This window comes from Trachypithecus francoisi, unplaced genomic scaffold (assembly GCF_009764315.1).
Source record: "Trachypithecus francoisi isolate TF-2019V2 unplaced genomic scaffold, Tfra_2.0 Lachesis_group11, whole genome shotgun sequence".
NCBI classification, from domain to species: domain Eukaryota; kingdom Metazoa; phylum Chordata; class Mammalia; order Primates; family Cercopithecidae; genus Trachypithecus; species Trachypithecus francoisi.
The window spans coordinates 117026334-117045387 of NW_022681456.1; the positions used below are offsets into that span (position 1 = coordinate 117026334).

Here is a 19054-nt window from a genome sequence, read left to right on the forward strand (position 1 = left end):
ATCATAATTTTAGTTAGATGTGGTGGCTCATACCTGTAATCCCAGCACTTTGGGAGGCCAAGGCAGGAGGATCCCTTGAACTCATGAGTTCGAGACCAGTCTGGGCAACATAGGGAGACCCTGTCTCAAAAAAAGAAAAAAAAAAAAAATAGCCTCTTCAACTATAGTTTTTGCAGGCCAGTCATTTTCTTTGCTCTAGAACTCTAGATAGCCTATATATTTCCATCTTTCTGTCTCTATCATAAAGAATCTTGCCTTTAAAGGAAAGACGACTCCTTACAACATTAGTACTTGTAATATTCAATCACCTACATATATTAAAGAACGCCTGCCCTCTTGTGTCCAGAGAGACTGCTACAGTAAGGAGTGAATTAGCAAAATTGTCATTCCAGAAATACAGCAATTCTACCCTACAGGGATTTTCTACCAGGGAGCTTTCTCAAGGCTGCCAAGTATGGTTGTACAGTTTGAGCACTGAAAAATGATCCCAGCCCAAGAGATGAATGAAATCCATTTTACACTCTGCCAAGCCATATATCCTTGCCCAGGGTCATGTCTTTCTAGAGAGGTGACCATTAAAATTTCATTCAAGGGTACCTTTAAGCCTTGTACCACTTGGAGTGTGCAACTTTCTCTAATTTACACAAACCTCTCTATAGCTTAATGGCAGCCTTATAGAGGCTCATTAAGAGTTAGTTGGACCGTCCTCTCATCATGTAACTTTCCTACTCAAGAAATTTCAAGAAATTAAAATCAGATTGTTAGAGCTGAGTGACATCACTTAGTCCCAGGTTATCAGAGGAAAGAAATAAGGAACAGAGAGGCAAAATGAGAATTGTCAAATTCATTAGAGGCAAGCAGGGACCTAAAATGAGGCCCTCTGACTCCCAATCCATGCTCTTACCTCCAGCTTCAGGTGGCCTCTTTCTTTGACCCCACCTTACTTATTCCAAACGAGGCTCGAATAGATGTGCAATAGCATGCGTAGGGTGGTGGGGTAATTTGAGGTGGTATGTGGACAGATATTTTTTGCACGTTAGTAGAAATGTATTTGTTTCAATGTATTTCTTTGGGGAAAAACAAAAACATTTAAGTCCATAGTTTCTTAGACGTTACGGTATGTGACAAGGGTATTTTAAGTTTGAAAAGTGAGTTAATCTGAAGAAAGATATTAAGTAGTGCATATGTTAATAGCTTGATTTAGCCATTGACAATGTATACATATATCAGAATGTCATTTTGTATACCAAAATAGATACAATATTTACTTGTCAGATATCAAAATATCATTTTGTATAACATAAATTTATATAATTTTTACTTGTCAAAAAATAAAAATTTTAACTAAATGATAGTTTAGATCTCAGATATGGCAAAAATGATAAAAGTGGTAAAAAATAATGATAGAAATTTGAGACTATCTCAGTCCATTCTGACTAGTGTGACAAAACACCTCAGACAAGGTAATTCATAAACTACAGAAATTTTATTGCTCACAGTTCTGGAGGCTGGGAAGCCCAAGATGAAGGGACTGGAAGACTCAGTGTCTAATGAGGGTCTGTTTCTCACAGACAGTGCCTTCTCTCTGTGACCTCACCATAGTGGAAGGGGCTAGCTAGTTCTCTCTGGACTATTTTGTAAGGGCATTAATCCCCTTTGGCAGGATGCACCAAAGGAACTTACCACTCTGGCCCCTTCTAACTCTACCACTGGGGTCCTTTTCTGATTCTTCTTCAACACTGACAGTTGTTCCATTACTGTTACTGATGACAATATCGCCTCTCTTTTTATTACAGCTGTGCCTGATACTCTGTCCTTTCCATACTAATCCCAGTGTAAACCACAAAATAGGTCTTCAGAAAAGACTGTGGCTTCACTGATTTTCCTGTGTTGCCTCTAACATTTATAAAAAAGCATTGACGAAGAGTGTCAATGACCGAGTTTCAAAACCATCTTTACTTTTCTAAATGTAGATGTTTTTCCATGTATAAAAATTACGCACTTAGCCAGGTGTGGTGGCCCACACCTGTAACCCCAGCACTTTAGAGGCTAAGGCGGGTGAATCCCTTGAGGTCAGGAGTTTGAGACCAGCCTGGCCAACATGGTGAAACCCGATCTCTACTAAAAATACAAAAATTAACCAGGCATGGTGGTGCACACCTGTAATCCCAGCTAGTCCGGAGGCTGAGGCACAAGAATCGCTTGAACCCAGGAGGTGAGGTTGCAGTGAGCTGAGATCATGCCACCACACTCCAGCCCGGGTGACAGAGTCAGACTGTGTCTCAAAAAAATAAAAGTAGACTTATACAAAATTTGAAAAATATGGGAAAGTAGAAGAGAAGAAAAAAAGGCATTTATATCCTACTAATGAACCCTGCTAATCCCCTCCCTAATTAAAAGTTCTCCTGCGAAATCCTAGCAAGTTGGGATCTACATCTGTTTATCATTCTGGAAACTTGCAATGTTCTGGATTTAACATTTTTTTTATTTCAAATCATAAAATAAATTTTCAATGGAGAATCCAGGGGTGGAGGTCTATTGGCACCTCTGTAAGTGGCAGTTGGGTGACTACCACAGAGGTGAGCCAGAGCTGGGGGAGGCTACTGCAACTCAAGGGTAGTAATAACTGACACGCTTTGCAAAATGCATTGTGTATGTAAAGCTCTTTGCTAATAATGATGGTTCACTGTTCCATGTATACATATGCTGATGTGTATATTTGTCTTTCCTGCAGGGTTTTTGGAGTCTCTGGATGACTTTTACATTCTTAGCAGTGGATTGATACTGCTGCAGACCACAAACAGTGTGTATAATAAAACCCTGCTAAAGCAGGTAATACCCGAGACTCTCCTGGCATGGCAAAGAGTCCGTGTGGCCAATATGATGGCAGATAGTGGCAAGAGGTGGGCAGACATCTTTTCCAAATACAACTCTGGTAAGTGACCCTGCAGAATAACTGTTAGGCACAGACATATATTTTGATTTAGGCTTGTTAACCAGTAAAGTCATACCCATGCCCCGTCTTCATGTCTCCTGATATTTCAGGCACCTATAACAATCAATACATGGTTCTGGACCTGAAGAAGGTAAAGCTGAACCACAGCCTTGACAAAGGCACTCTGTACATTGTGGAGCAAATTCCTACATATGTAGAATATTCTGAACAAACTGATGTTCTACGGAGAGGTACTTTCTTCATGTCATAAGTCTGAAAACCTGACGAGTATGTGTGAGTTCATAGATGGTAGGGGAATGCACAATGTGTGAATGTGTGGTGGGGGAGGGCATGGGGGGAAGACAGGATGGGGATGCCACTGCTAGTTACACTGGGGGAGAATGACCAGGTTTAGCACAACATGTAAACCTACATCACAAACTCTTGCAGGACAATGTGCAGATTGGGACGCAAATCAGGCATCATGACCCTGTGATTCCTCATGGTTCTAATATTACCTTTTCTCCTGTATTCCTGGTTAAAGCTTTGAGTTCAATTCAGCAAATATTTATGGAGTGCCACTGTGGCCCAGGGACTAGAAAAGCAAGGATATAGAATCCCTGACCTCGAAGGACTCAGGAGTCTAGTAGGGAAGCAAAGCACTCAAAGCAGCTGCAGGAACTCAGGGTGGGAAGAGCTGTCATCAGGTCTGGTGTCCCTAGGCCAGTGGTGAACCTAAAGAGAACGTGGCTGTTAGTGGGTGGGGTCAGAGAAGGCACTTCTGGTGGGCAAGAAGGAGTCCAGTCATTTGAAGCCAGGAGACTCACTGCCTTCATTCAAATCTCAGTTCCTTAAAATCTCAGGCAAATCATTGAATCTCTCCAAGCCTCACTTTCCTCATCTATAAAACTGAATCATGATACAGGTCCACAACCAGGTATTTGTAATTTTAAAATTCCAAAACTGTAAAACCACAAATTATTATTTTGTTTCTTGTGTTTTGTTTTGCTTTGGTAGCTAGCTCACTTGGTAGCAAGATATGACCTGATCTGAACTCATTTCGCAGCAAAACTGCCAGAAGGAAACTTTTAGTGGTTTTTCAGTGTTTCTTCAGATGGAGTGTTGCTCTGTCACCCAGGCTGGAGTGCAGTGGTGTAATCTTAGCTCACTGCAACCTCTGCCTTTTGGGTTCAAGCGATTCTCCTATCTCAGCCTTCCAAGTAGCTGGGACTACAGCCACCACATCCAGCTAATTTTTTATGTGTTTTTAGTAGAGACAGGGTCTTACCATGTTCACCAGGTTGGTCTTGAACTCCTGACCTCAGGTGATCCATCTGCTTCGGTCTTCCAAATTGCTGTGCCCAGCCTGTTTTTTTTAAAAATTGTCTTTATTTCCTCTTAGAGACACCATGTATACATTAGGCTACAGAAATATCAACATCTTTATGAGGTGTTTCCCAAAGAGACTGTAATGTCACATAATCCATGCACTCCATGGTTGTTCTAAAGTCTGAAAAACCCTAAATTCTGAGACTCATCTGGCTCCCAATAATTTCTCTACAATTTAACAGGATGGTCATGAGAATCAGTTAAGATAAGTAGATAGATTGAGAGAAAATGTTAGCCTTAAAAATCCTATTGGGCAGTTCAGCCTTTATGTTTTAAAAATTGGGAGTTCCTGACAAGGGAGAGTAGACTGGGTGGGAAGAAAGGAGACTAGTTAGGAGAAGGAAGAGTAGACTGGGTGGGAAGAAAGGAGACTAGTTAGGAGACTATTGCAACAGATCAGCTGGCAGATGAATAGAGACAGAATGGAGATAAAGTGTCTACCCTGGGGATCAGGACCTGGTCCTCCGTTTTCCAGGTCCCCAAACTGACTTTGTAATGATGCCCAGAGTGAGCCTCATCAGTGGAGAATGGTTCACACCAACTAAATGCACTAAGACTTACACATAACACCAATTTTTAAGGTGGGAGTTTTCATTGCCAAGCAGTTCATATACTACCAAGCAGTGGACCTACCTTCTTTGCTTGTTAGGAAAATCCATCCAAGAAGTGAAATCATTAGATGGTTACTGGTTAGCACAGAGCAGTTCAAAACAGATAACCCAGCTGGTCCCTCCAGCTCCTAAAAGCCTGAAAATAATAGCAGGCCTCAAGAGAGAGATGCTTGCTAAAGTAATCTTTTCTTCTTTGGACAGTTGCTAACAGAATGGTAGACTTGGTTCTCTGCAGTCCCATTGCTAGACCCCTTGAAACTCCCTAAGACTAAAAAGAGTTGATGATGATCTCTCTTTTTTTTTTTTCGCCAGAGGAGAGAAGAACGGAGAGTTAAATTCAGAGCACCTACTGCATTGTAGACACTCTTCTGGGCCTTTTACTTAAGTTCTCTTGTTTGATGTTTGTAACATACTACCACATAAGTGTTATTGTTGCCATTTTACTGGGAGTAAAGAAAAGCTCGGAAAGAAACATGTGTTTTGCCCAAACAAATAAATGATATCATATAGCCATTAAAAAGGAGGGGGGGTCGGGATAGGAGGTGGGCACACCTCCTAGCGTATTTAAGCAACTGTGGTATGGTGATAGAAGCCCTGGATGTTTTAGTTAGAAGGCCTGTATTCAGTCAAGTTTTGAGAGGCAAGGAAGACATCTGACCTCTCTGAAACTCTTGTTTCTTCTGTTCAATAAAGGGATGATAATACTTACACATGATCAGGTTGTTGTGAGATTAAACAAGTTGCCCTATTTTATTTTTTTATTTTGAGACAGGGTCTCGCTTTGTCATCCAGGCTAGAGGGCAGCTGCGTGATCTCGGGTCCCTGTAACCTTCGCCTCTCGGGTTCAAGCGGTTCTCGGGCCTCAGCCTCCCGAGTCGCTGGGACCACAGGTGTGCACCCCAATGCCTGGCTATTTTTTTTATATTTTATAAAAGAAGCAGGGTCTTGCCATATTGTCCAGCCTGGTCTTGAACTTAAGAACTCAAGCAATCCACCTGCTTCAGCCTCCCAAAGTGCTGGGATTACAGGCGTAAGTCACTGCACCAGGCCAAAATTGCTCTGCTTTAAATCATGAAGCTTCATGAAATGTGAAGTATAAAGCAGACATTTTCATTATTCATTTGAGCTGTTTTCACAAAGAGAAATGTAATAATCATCTAATGTTTACCAAGTATTAGATACTATAATTAAGCACTCCATCTGAATGCATTTCATGCTTATGCTTATGAAGATGCTTAATGCTGAATACTTAATGAAGATGAAGAAACTGAGGCACAGAGGAGGATAAGCAATTTGTTCAAGATCACATACTTAATAATGGCAGAACCAGGCTTCAAATCCAGGCAGTCGAATTCCTGAGTCTATAAAACCTAGATATGTTTTAGCAACAAATCTGTTTTTCTTCTATAATTTCAATGTCATCCATATCTCAGTTCTTCTGATGCTGGCTCTCAGAATTAGCAAGGCTGAATGTCTTATCATTCACTTTTTGTCTCTGTAACCTCACCCCCAAAGAGGAGGTCCTGTACAATACAAAGGAGAAAGGCAGACAAGGGCCAGGAGAGAATGGGTGGGAGAGAACTGTAAATGGTGGAGACATTCCTTGACTGTTCTGTAGGCAATAACCCAGGCCAGTGTTATCTAGGATGTTTCTGAAATTCTCCTTTTACCAGAGAGAGCTGTGTCACATATTTGGTGCTCAGTGACTAGTAGGCTATGTGGCCTTCACACACTATGAAGCTTTCAATGAAGCTGAGCCTTTATAAATGTTTAGAGTCAAAGGAATTAAAAACCTAATGTAACCTACAAGATCATCCCCAATCCCCTCACATTACGGACTTCTCCTCTCTCTCCCCATTGACATCTTTCAAAAAAAGAGAAACAAACAAAACAAAACAAATGAAGTTGCCTAAGACCTAGTTCTTAAGCCCTGAGCCTAGAATTCAGACTTTCTATTCCCAGTGCCATGTTCTTCCACTACCTCATGATTACCATTTGACATCTTCCTTTACAGGGCCACATTGTGAACAGCCATTTCTTGGCACTTCAGTAACTAAATCCACTTAGATGAGCTCCCCAGATCGCCTTGCATTATACTTTATTTTGCTCTATAAAGAATATGGTTATTTTTTGGCTTAGAGATTAATAATTTGGGGTGAAAACCAGAGAATTCTGATGCTCTTCTTCCCCTAATGAAATAATCTAGAGGTGTGCTGATTTAGGAAATTTAAAAGGCTGTGTGGCTACCAGGGTTCACATGCAAAAAGCTTTATTTTGTATACATTATTTTGTAATTAAACACCTGTGCCCATTTTCAAAATAAATGAACATGGATAACTTTTGCTCTCTCTCCTTTTCTGTCTCCTTCCCTGTCAATCCCTCCCTTCCTTCCCTTCCATTCCAAATCAGGATATTGGCCCTCCTACAATGTTCCTTTCCACGAAAAGATCTACAACTGGAGTGGCTATCCACTGTTAGTTCAGAAGCTGGGCTTGGACTACTCTTATGATTTAGCTCCACGAGCCAAAATCTTCCGGCGTGACCAAGGGAAAGTGACTGATATGGCATCCATGAAATATATCATGCGATACAACAGTACGTAGCATATTTCTCAAGAATCATTCTTCAAAACTCCTTTTCTTCCCTATGGATAAAGAATCCATGTAAGTTTATCGTCTCTGTACTAGAAGGAATTATAAGAAGTTACTTAAGTATTTAACTAATATTATACATTTTATACTCAATAAATACAGCTTTGGCCTCCTTTATAAAATGAAAGAAAAGGGTCTATACATTTTTTAATTGAAAAAAGTCATCTGTAAGACACAGAAGAAATAACTCATACAGGGTCATTTAAAATTTTTCACCAAACACAAGTTTCCTTCCAAGGATAACAGCAGCTAATAAAACAAAAATTATTCATAAATACCACATCTTTTTTTTATGAACAGCATCAAAGTCAAATTTGTATTTCTTTTTTTATGAACAGCATCAGAGTCAAATAACTGATGCACATTTATCTGGGTCTCCTATCCATTTTTCACTGTGTAAAGGTTCTTAAGAGCAGGCTGGGCCTGGGGCCAAGGACTTACTCCTTCCTCACAAGCTAAGGCAGATGTCTCTATCTGGAAGCAGGCTGGGCTGAGGCTTTAACAGGCCCCAAAACCTTACTGTGGAGAAGTGTGTCTCCGAACAGCCAATACTCACTCTCTTCCCCATCTCTCTCTGTTTCCTAGATTATAAGAAGGATCCTTACAGTAAGGGTGACCCCTGTAATACCATCTGCTGCCGCGAGGATCTGAACTCACCTAACCCAAGTCCTGGAGGTTGTTATGACACGAAGGTAACATGCTATTGGGTTTTGAATTTAATTCCCACCAGCACACAGGCCTCTCCAAAGGCAAAGTTGCACAGGCAGGAAGCACAGTAATGTCTCTAACCATAAACTCAACCCACGAATCAGCTCTTTCAGAGATTCTGGTGGTAGGTCCTATTATCTAACTTCAAGTCGCTGCTCTGCCATTTAGTAGTAAATCACGTAATTCCATCATGTCTCTGTTTCTTCATCTGTAAAATGGATATAACAGTACTTACCTCATATGGTGTTCTGAAGAATAAGCCTTTCATCTCTGTAAAATGTTTAGAACAGTGGTTAGTTATTTGTAAATGTATACAGCCATAATGATGATATTGTTGTCTTAAGTTTTACCAGACTGGCCCAAAGTCCAAAGAACATATTATTCAAGCAGTGTGATTCCATGTTAAACATGAATCGAATGTAGCCGAAGGAGCAAGTTTGGACAAGATGCCTAAAGCACAGAGGTTTTTCACAACGTTAGAAATGATAAATGCTGTAATGTCTCTCAAAATAAGTAATAAGTAGGTTTGCAGTGGTGTGCTAAAGCCAGCTCATAGACATGCAGGAACCAATTGTTAGTTGACATCATGTTGATAGTTTGAAACCAGTCAAGTGAAAGTATTTACATTATGGAAATCAGAACTTTTTTCCTCAGAAAGATGGTTTTTAAAAATTTACCTGCTCACCACTGGATTTGGGATATCTGAGGGTATGAGGCGTTTGGTTGGCAGAATCATGCTACTACATCCTTTTGCAGTCTTGGCTTGGGTGTATGTCTTTTCATTTCATCACCTGTCCTAAATTCAGGAAGAAACCTGTCAGGGTAAACTGCGTATTCTGTCTTTGGTTCAAAAAATTATAGGAATGCTGACCCCAGTTACACATTATTCTCTATCAGCCTAATATCTAAACAGGAAATGCTTTAAAGTATCTTGAGTTCCAGCTCAACCTTTTTAGCTATGTGATGAAGGCAAAGCTTTTAACCGTAATGATTCTCAATGTTAACGTTTAAAAAAAAAAAAAGGTAGATGTAGAGAAGCTGGCACAGATGAAACCCCTATGGATGTTTTTGTATTCCTTTTTTAAAATGGTATTTGCAAACATTCAGTCAAATGTGTGAAGTTTGTATCTATCACAGAATACACCAAGAAAATCACCTCTGCTGCCTTGCCTGGGAGAACCCAAGACAAGCTTCCCTCTACCAAATCTCACTTCTGGAGACAGAGGCCTGCAATTGTTTTTATCAAAAAGTTTCTGTTGAAGGATACTCTTTAAAAATACAATTTCTCTCTTTATGGGGAAAATCAGAAGGGATTCTCTTTCCTTTCTAAGATTAAGATCCGCTGCTAGTCAGTGGTTAGGTGTTTTTGAGAACCATGGCCCTCAATTTTTGACAGTGAGCTCCATTTACTTTAAGACTCTTGTTACCACCCTGATTAATAGCAACTTTTTCTGAGGACTTCATCTATTCTAGGCATTGCTTTGAGCATTGCTTGCATTAATCCTCTTGCCAACTCTATGAAGTAGGGTTATCAGCCCATTTTACAAAGGAGAACACTGACTCATAGAGGGGTTAAGTGATCTTTAAATGAGCTTTGGAGCTAGAATTCTGAATGAGTAATCTGACTTCATATCTTGCTTTTGGCTACACTGTTCATTTCACACACTTCTAGTTGATTGACATTTGATGCCAAATGTATACAGAAGACTGTATCATATAAAGACAATGTGAAAAATGGCAAGAAAATTTTGTTTTAAAAGAAGGCAGCCTGGCGCAGTGGCTCATGCCTGTAATCCCAGCACTTTGGGAGGCTGAGGCAGGTGGATCACCTGAGATCAGGAGTTCGAGACTAGCTTGACCAACAAGGCAAAACCCCATCTCTGCTGAACCTGGCAGGCAGAGGTTGCAGTGAGCTGACATTGTGCCACTGTACTCCTGCCTGGGCAACAAGAGCGAAACTCCGTCTCAAAAAAAAAAAAAAAAAGCTAATATGACTGGTAGTTGGGGGAGTGGGAAAGGCCATGGATTTAATTTTTTGCCAAATGATTTTTCTAAAATGTCCTCCTCCTCTCTCTTTCCAGGTGGCAGATATCTACCTAGCATCTCAGTACACATCCTATGCCATAAGTGGTCCCACAGTACAAGGTGGCCTCCCTGTTTTTCACTGGAATCGTTTCAACAAAACTCTACATCAGGGCATGCCAGAGGTCTACAACTTTGATTTTATTACCATGAAACCAATTTTGAAACGTGACATAAAATGAAGGAGGGAGATGACGGACTAGAAGGCTGTAAATAAGAAACCAAAGGCACTATTTTAGCTATGTTTTTCCCATCAGAATTATGCAATAAAATATAAATTCATTTGTAATTTTCATTTTCCACTGACTTTGTTGTTCTTACAGCAAGCACTTGCTATAAGGTAGAGCACTGTAGAAGAAATGTTATATATATAAATAACACTAAGCTTTAGTATACATGCTAATACACAAGAGGGTATGGCAGAAACTGTTCCTTCATTCAGCAGAATTCATATTCTCCTTTCATGCCTGCTGACACAGACCACATCTCCCAGTGTCCCTCAGATAGTTGTGCCACATGACAATTCTAGCCACTGGCACCTGGACGAATGCCACTTCCGGGCCCGGCCCATAAGAATCTGTGTTCCTGTGCTCTTTCTCATTTCCCTGGATGAATATGCCTAATGACAAAGCCCTAGGGGACGCCAGAGCTTCGTTTTCAAAGGACCCTCTAGTAGTAGTTAGTGATGGTAGTTCATGATTTTTCTGGTCATTAACAGGCATCAGTTGAGTCCTTTTGTGGTGTAGGTTAGGCATACAATATAGTAAACCTTACTGTTGCCTCCTATACGCCAAAAGCACCTATACAATCTGGCAGCAACCCTGCACAGCAACTTTCTTTCAAAACTGGAGAGTTACATGTGATCTGAGTGCCATGGAATTGCGAAGTAGGTTAAATAAGCCATACCATACAGTATGTAATGGGTGACTCTAAACAAGGTGGAAGATTCTTAAAAAAGGAAGAAAAAAGCCACAAGGGTGAATAACCAGAATTAAACAGAGTACTCAGAATGTTAAAAACCCAGTAGTTTTATTTCAAAGTATAAATTTCAGGCTTGCTGGACAAAACCCCACTACAGTTAACACTTATACAGACACCACTCTACTATACATTTAAAAAAGAAAAACACACGCACGCACACACACACACACACACACACACATACACACATACAAACCTTCAAAACCCTAATAAAAATAGGGCCACTTGCTACAGCCCAGTTTGTATTAGACATTAGGAAGGTCTTACTTACATTGTCTTATTATTTACACTTTCAACTGCAATAAAGAAAAATTAGGATGCAAGTTACTTACAAAGGATTTTTATATTTAATTTTGAAATGGCTGATAAAATACTAAAGCCAGAATCCCCAAAAGGTGTTTGATTGCCCAGTTACCTTATTTACAAAAACAAAACAAAGAAACAGACAAAAACAAAAACCTTAAAAAAATGATAAAGACAGCATTTAAATATGGGTACTTAGCTGACTCTACAAATAAAAAACAAAGAAAAGTTTATTTTAACATGGTAAATTATTTGAAAATGAGAAAACATGTGTTTGCATTATCCTATTCCTCCCCATTGGCTGGCTCAAGGGGATGAATGAGTTTCAGGAATTAGACAAGTCTGCCACGCTAACAAACGCTTCATGAGAGTTGCTGATTTGTGTGTGTGTCCCAAAAGTTAAAAAAAAAAAAAAAAAAAAAAAAAAAGAAAAAAAAAAGGGGGGGGGCATTTCCCCAGTAAAAATAGTAAGGAAGGTAGAATCACACATTGGTTTTAGACAGTTATTTGATATTGCAAATACTAGGACTTGATTTTTCTGGAAATTAGGATGAAACAGGCCAACCACAGGTCAGTGATAAAACAATAAAATCATAGGATGTTGAGGATACTGAATTAGCCCAAGTAGTAAAGTCAAGGAGAACATTTGGAAGGAAGGTCTTTGCAGTACCTTACTGTGCTAAGATCACAGTGTAAAAAAGTGAGAGATGAGGATACCACAGGCATTACTTTGTTGACCTTGTACAGTACTGGAAAGTTCATGAAACAAGATAAATGAATACCATGCAGTATTAACCCTGACCTTGTTGCATAAATGGTAATTTGGAGAATATTTAAAGCAAAAGAACAAACAACAAAGTTAACACTTACCCAATGCAGTAAGAGAACTGTAAGATACAGCCTACTTAAGGAGGTCTGCAGACAGATGCATCTAAGATTTAAGCTGTTTTAGGTCACTTTTTCAAAGTATTTGTTATCTGGCAATGGGGATGGGAGTGGGGAACACCTCTCTGTGAGGCAAATGATATCTCAACAAATATCGACTTTTCAAGGAAGAAAGCTCTCCACTTCTCTCATACATGTATATACTAACTTAAACAGTATGCAGTATTCTGCATATTTTTAAAAAATGAATCCAGAGAAATAGAAGGATATAGTTACCTCATAAAATTAACTGTTAACAACAGATGTCTTTGTATGTGATTTATAAATTTCTTGGCAAGAACAGGATTTTTAGAAGAGGCTTACTCACACTTAAGACAGTGAAAACTACTCTCACAGAATGCAAAGTATAGAATAATAAACATCACCGTTATCTTTAAATGCCATACAAACATCCTACATTGCAGGTTGCAGTATCAGGTTTCCAGAATTTCCAATAAGGCAATACCTACACAAATATTGCCAGGCTAAAAATGTAGTAAAACTTGCATTCCCAAAATGGGAGAATCTAGCTTATTTGTATTAATTTGTGAAAAGATACTATGAAACTAAAAAGTTAACCGCGGAGTGGAAACTGCTACTAGAAAGTCTGTTATCAGTAGCTACTTACTACTTAAGTCCTCCATTCTCTCTCCCAGAAGAAGCAAACCAAACAAAAAGCATCTATCAATATTAAAACCTGCCTCAATAAAAACCTAGTGTTCTAACCTAGCACCTCTAGTAAATCTAATATAGCTGCTGCCCCTACGTGCCATGGTAGGCTAATTTGAGTACACCATCTTACAATAAATATACTTTTCCCCTAAATAATTGCGAGCTCTCCCTGTACCTTCCTTCCAACTGGAATAAAACATTTTAAGTAATTATTTTACTTTAGTAAATCTATTTTTAGAATTGCTATTTGAGAATTTGTTTTCCTTTGACAGAAAACATAATATAGGCTAGGATAATGAATTTTTAAAAAAAATTCTACTGGGCTTTCTTCATCTGATTAAATAATGCTATGAAAGCTTTTTATTTAAAAAAATTAGTAAATATAAATAAAAATGTTCATCAAGAGAACCTTTTGTAGGTTATGTAAGAAAAGTATAACCACATGACCATAAAAACACCCAATAAAGAACAATTTGAACAAGGGCCTTCAATTTTGTAGACAGGAATAATCTTGAACACATAATCAACACTGCAACCACTGCAGGTCAAAACATACACATGCAGATATAGACAGGTGTTCATATACATCTAGAAGATCACCGACTCCTTCCTTTTAAAATTTTCATTGTCATAACACTGGCAACTTCTTTACCATCATCATTAGTCCTAGAATGAGTAATATCTACATAGTTGGTTGGCAAATTTGATTTATAGCATACTCCCTTGTGGTCTCATTTTCTGAGAGTGAAAGGAGGTTTGGAGCATTAATTTTTTGGCAATCTATAGGCTTTCTTCATCATGAATCAAATCTTACACCTCAGATGATAGTATACTGACCAGTCAAAAGTCTCTGAAGAGTTTTCTTTACAACTAGAAAACTTCCTATTATAAGCCATCAAAGTTGCAAACAAAACAACATTAACAAAAGAGAGAGTTCCCTCCTGTAATTCTAGGAAAAATGAATGACTCTTTTGAGAAGGTAGAAAAATGAATTCAAATATTGCAAAGGAAGAGGACTTGTAAGTTATTTCACAAAATTCATGAATTCCTTTCAAAATATTCTCAAGCACATTCTCACTCCTAAAACTTAACCCAGCTCTCCAGTCCTAAAGTATCTACACTCAAAACACCTACGTGACACCAGTACAGCTGGCCCTCATCTTAAAAATCCATGACCTACGCTGAATTTTAATAACTTGGAAGAGGAACAGAGAGATACACAGGAGGTTATATCTAATTGTTACATAAAATGACCTCAAAGGATATACTTTAAATTCTTTTTTTTTTTGAGACAGAGTTTCACTGTTGTCTCCCAGGCTGGAGTACAACGGCGCCATCTCAGCTCACTGCAACCTCCGCCTCCCGGGTTCAAGCGATTCTCCTTGCCTCCTGAGTAGCTGGGGTTACAGGCATGCACCAACATGCCCGGCTAATTTTGGGATATACTTTAAATTCTATCCAAAGCTAACAAGGGGTACATCAGACTCAACTTGGCACTATCAAAACAAAGTTAAAAGGTTAAAACAGGAAGGACGATGTGAGAATAAAGAGGAAATGAAACTTTCCCCTTGATATTTTAGCTCATTCTATATTGTGAATCTTGCTATTTGCTTCCTTTGAAAGAATACTAAGGAATTAGTATTGCGTGATAGCTTTGGGTGATAAACTGAACTAGAATCATTTCATAATCTCTAACACCATGTGCAACACGGATACTAAAACATGTGAAAAATTTTCTTCCACAATATGGTTTTCTCTTGGTCCACTTTACACTAAGTTAAATAGTGACCAAAAATAAAAGCATCTACAGTTTTAGAAGAAAATAGCCACGTCAAATTTTTGGAGTTAAATGTGATGCCATCACCATGCCCGGCTAAGATGAGACTGACTGTGCATGTGCATGTGTGCGTGTGTGTACATATACATCCATGTACACACACACACCTTGGTTTAAAAATCACTTGAGTAGGCGGGGCACGGTGGCTCACAACGGTAATCCCAGCACTTTGGGAGGCTGAGACAGGTGGATCACCTGAGGTCAGGAGTTTGAGACCAGCCTGGCCAACATGGTGAAACCCCATCTCTACTAACAATACAAAAATTAGCCGGGCATGGTGACAGGTGCCTGTAATCTCAGCTACTCTCGGGCTGAGACAGGAGAATTGCTCAAACCCAGGAGGAGGAGGTTGCAGTGAGCTGAGATGGTGCCACTGCACTCTAGCCTGGACAAGAGCGAAACTCCATCTAAAAAAAAAAAAAATTACTTGAGGAGGTGTGCAAGAAATCAAGGGTAAAAAGGCTGCAAGGGAAGAGTAAGCAACCATGGACATATGGCCATGTTTATTTATTTATTTTGGCCATGTTTATTTTTGTAGTTCATCTTTAAGGCACAAAATAAATGTAAAAGCCAGATGAGGAAAGGGAGGGGGCCATTGCAGATCTTTTTTAACCTAATTAACAACTTAGGAGACCAGACAAAAGAAACGACAAATAGATCCTTTCCTGTGTTCGAATCAACCTATTTTAAACTATTTAGCCATTTTGTTTTTAATTCATTTCTTTGGGTTTTGTTTTGATTCTGTTTAAACCATTTAACTAAAATGATCCTACAGATCCTTTAAAAGCAGAATCATGCCAGTTACACATCTCAAATCCTTTGATCTACTACTTCGTACTTTAAGAGGTAAATTAGAGAATAAAAATGGGAGATTCCAATGCAGTAACACATACATAGGGAAAAACACACATAAACACCCACACATATTCCCCAGCCTCAAAACTAAAGCAAGGTACACATTTACATTTCCAAACCCCAAAGCCTAAGCTGTCCAGGAAAAGATTCTAGCTTTGTGGGCTGAGTTTATTTTGCTTCTGGTTATAAACAAATGTAGTGTATACACACATCTGTCCAAGAAATCTTGCACAAGGTGGATTTTACATGGGGTATCATGCACAAGATTAAAAACAAGACCAAAAGGTGGAAATTTTAAAAGAGGAAAATATAAAGGCTCCAAGGTTTAACTGCTCTGGGTAGAAGAGATCACATCTGTTGACTGAGGATCACAGAAAGGCCCAAAACGTCCATAAATATCCTTGGCTCGTACTGCAAAGTAGTATTTGCTACCAGATACAAACTGGGTGAGAGTACATGCCATGGGCAAGGGAAGTGCCTTGACTTCCCCTATCTTTTTCCATTGTGAGGGCACAGTGGCACTAGGTTCCTCATGGTAAGCATAGAGATGGTAGCTATCAACAGTGGCACAGCTTCGATCCACCTCCAGGACACTCCATGACAGTACTATGCCATTTTGACTCTGAACTCGTGCTAACTTCAAGTGTGGCTTCTGAGGCAGAGATGTGCTGGCAGCTTCTGGGGGCACACGTTGTGGTTGTGGAGCTTCTGGTAAGGGTGCTGGGTGCACAGGGCGTGGCGGCTCCTAAAAAAACAAGTCACACTGATTTATAATGATCACAAAAACAACATTTTAGAATGTTAGAATTAAAACACCTTAGAGAACATACATAGAGATATCATTTTACATCAAGAATTCTAGGAAATACCAAATACCATATCAAATTTGGCAAGTTCTATTTGGGGTTTTGTAATGAATGATGCCACAAACAATGATGCTGAGGTTATTCCTGCTCTACTTCCTAGACCTAAAATATTTTGAGTTTTTCTTATGAAATAAAAAGCCCCTGCTGATGGAACATCATTTTGAGGAACACAGAAATAATGATCTACTTCTAACAAAATAATTTATGATTGAATTATCTATGTTACAGATTATCACTTCAGTATGATATAACATTTTAAAATATCATTATGGCAATCAAGATCATATAAAATTGGAGAATACAACTATACTTTCATTTTTAAGTTATTTTGCAATATAAGACAGTAGCATATTCTTATAAATAAGCACATTAACACTGAATGTGTACTATATTCTTGGCCAATTTACAAGAAAAAGGTGATATTTAAACTGAACTGTGAAAGATAGGATCCAGAGATGCAGAAATAATCATGTACCTTTCAGCCAAAAATAAAGCATGAGCAAAGGCATGTGGACAGGAAAGTGAGGGGACGTATGGACAACAACAAGTATTAACTTTTTCTTGGATATAGGGCACATGAAGAAAAATCTGGAAAGATAGGTTAAGGCCAGATGATGAAAAAAACGTGATTCTAACTTTAGGAAGTCCTATTGACTTTTCTAACACTGGAACATCATCATCATTATGATGATATCTCATACCAAACACTGACAAAATTGTGTCACAGGATAATGTGACGTTGTTTTGGAGGCTAAATCTAAGGAGAAATCTTTGGTTATCTCTGCTGCCTCTTAACTAATGAATTCCCAATATCATTGGGTTCTTTAAAACAATTGATGACAATGTAGCAGTTAGACATGGCATAGTTTAAAACAAAAGAATAAAATTAACACATGGAAAAATGTCCTTTTTAATTTAACTATGAATTAGAAATGATCTATATTTCACTTCATATACCCCAACTGTGGACCTGTTTTTGTATACTGTACACCACAAGCAAACTCGATGATTCTAAATGATCATCATCCCTATGAACATTTGTTCATAATGGTTTAAGATCAATTTTTAGAAATAAACTTCTGAAAAAGCAGAAAGACCTAACACTTCCCTTGGATATAACCACTTTATTTATTTATTTATTTATTTTGTCTTTCGTCTTTTTTTTTTTTTTCCTTTTTGTGGAGAATGGGGTCTCGCTGTATTACCCAGGCAGGTCTCGAACTCCTGGGCTCAAGCTATCCTCCCGCCTCTGCCTCTCTGAGAGCTGGGATTACAGGCGTGAGCCACCGCGCCCGGCCAAGGATATAACCACTTTAAAGAAAAATGCCAACTACAATAATATTTTACACCTTTACAGTTGAGAATTTTACAAAACCAAGCATCAACACTTACAGTATGCACTTGTGGTGGTCGGTGATGCACTGTGAGCTGAGGTCCTGTGGATCCCAGGGTTAGTCCATTGTTTACAACATACGTGGTTGTTTGAGGCACTCGAACTGTAACACCTACAAAAAAAATTACAAGATAAAATAATTCTATTGTAAATTTGGTGGAAAACGGATTAAATATTTCAAGTCAGTGAAGCAATGTTTTCAAGATTCGAAAGGAAAGATATTTCTAACTTAGAGGTCCTATTCGTATTCAGCCAAGCTATCAACCAGCCTGCGGATAAAAAAACTTTATGTGCAAGCACTAAAAAAAAATTCTAACTACCACAAACCTTCTCTCAAATAGTCACTGGAGAATATGTGCCACCAATATGTGAGAAAATAAAGAGAAAAATATGAGACACAAGCAACAGGAGGTCCAGCACAGGGAGAAATAAAAGGATCCTTACCAGGAGAACTGTGAACAAAAATCCTAGAACACTGGTTGTGTACCGCATGTAAAAGGTAAATGGCCATAATGGAGCAGTGTGACTCAAAAGACAGACAAATTGGGAGTATCTTCATAAAAATCTCTGCAATCTCTTCTTTTTTTTTTTTTTTTTTTGGAGACGGAGTCTCGCTCTGTCGCCCAGGCTGGAGTGCAGTGGCCGGATCTCAGCTCACTGCAAGCTCCGCCTCCCGGGTTTACGCCATTCTCTCGCCTCAGCCTCGCGAGTAGCTGGGACTACAGGCGCCCGCCACCTCGCCCTGCTAATTTTTTGTATTTTTTTAAGTAGAGACGGGGTTTCACCGTGTTAGCCAGGATGGTCTCTATCTCCTGACCTCGTGATCCGCCCGTCTCGGCCTCCCAAA

The 19054-nt window shown here is 39.1% G+C and overlaps 2 protein-coding genes across 9 annotated transcripts in view; one reads left to right on the forward strand and one right to left on the reverse strand.

Annotated features, from left to right (window-relative positions):
• PLBD1 (phospholipase B domain containing 1) overlaps nucleotides 1-10671 on the forward strand; it is a 66902-nt gene extending 56231 nt beyond the window's left edge. Inside the window, exons 7-11 of the mRNA XM_033222802.1 lie at nucleotides 2735-2935; nucleotides 3046-3186; nucleotides 7345-7530; nucleotides 8172-8278; nucleotides 10376-10671. Of these exons, the coding sequence (XP_033078693.1) occupies nucleotides 2735-2935; nucleotides 3046-3186; nucleotides 7345-7530; nucleotides 8172-8278; nucleotides 10376-10558 (818 nt within the window). The 3' untranslated portion in view covers nucleotides 10559-10671. The remainder of the gene's footprint in view (nucleotides 1-2734; nucleotides 2936-3045; nucleotides 3187-7344; nucleotides 7531-8171; nucleotides 8279-10375) is intronic.
• Nucleotides 10672-11386: 715 nt separating this feature from the next.
• The window catches only part of ATF7IP (activating transcription factor 7 interacting protein), a 135933-nt gene continuing 128265 nt past the window's right edge, over nucleotides 11387-19054 (reverse strand). For all 8 annotated transcript variants that reach the window (XM_033222801.1, XM_033222796.1, XM_033222795.1 and 5 more), the window contains exons 14-15: nucleotides 18207-18319; nucleotides 11387-16693 (exon numbers count right to left, since the gene is read on the reverse strand). In XM_033222801.1, the coding sequence (XP_033078692.1) occupies nucleotides 16274-16693; nucleotides 18207-18319 (533 nt within the window). In that variant the 3' untranslated portion in view covers nucleotides 11387-16273. The remainder of the gene's footprint in view (nucleotides 16694-18206; nucleotides 18320-19054) is intronic.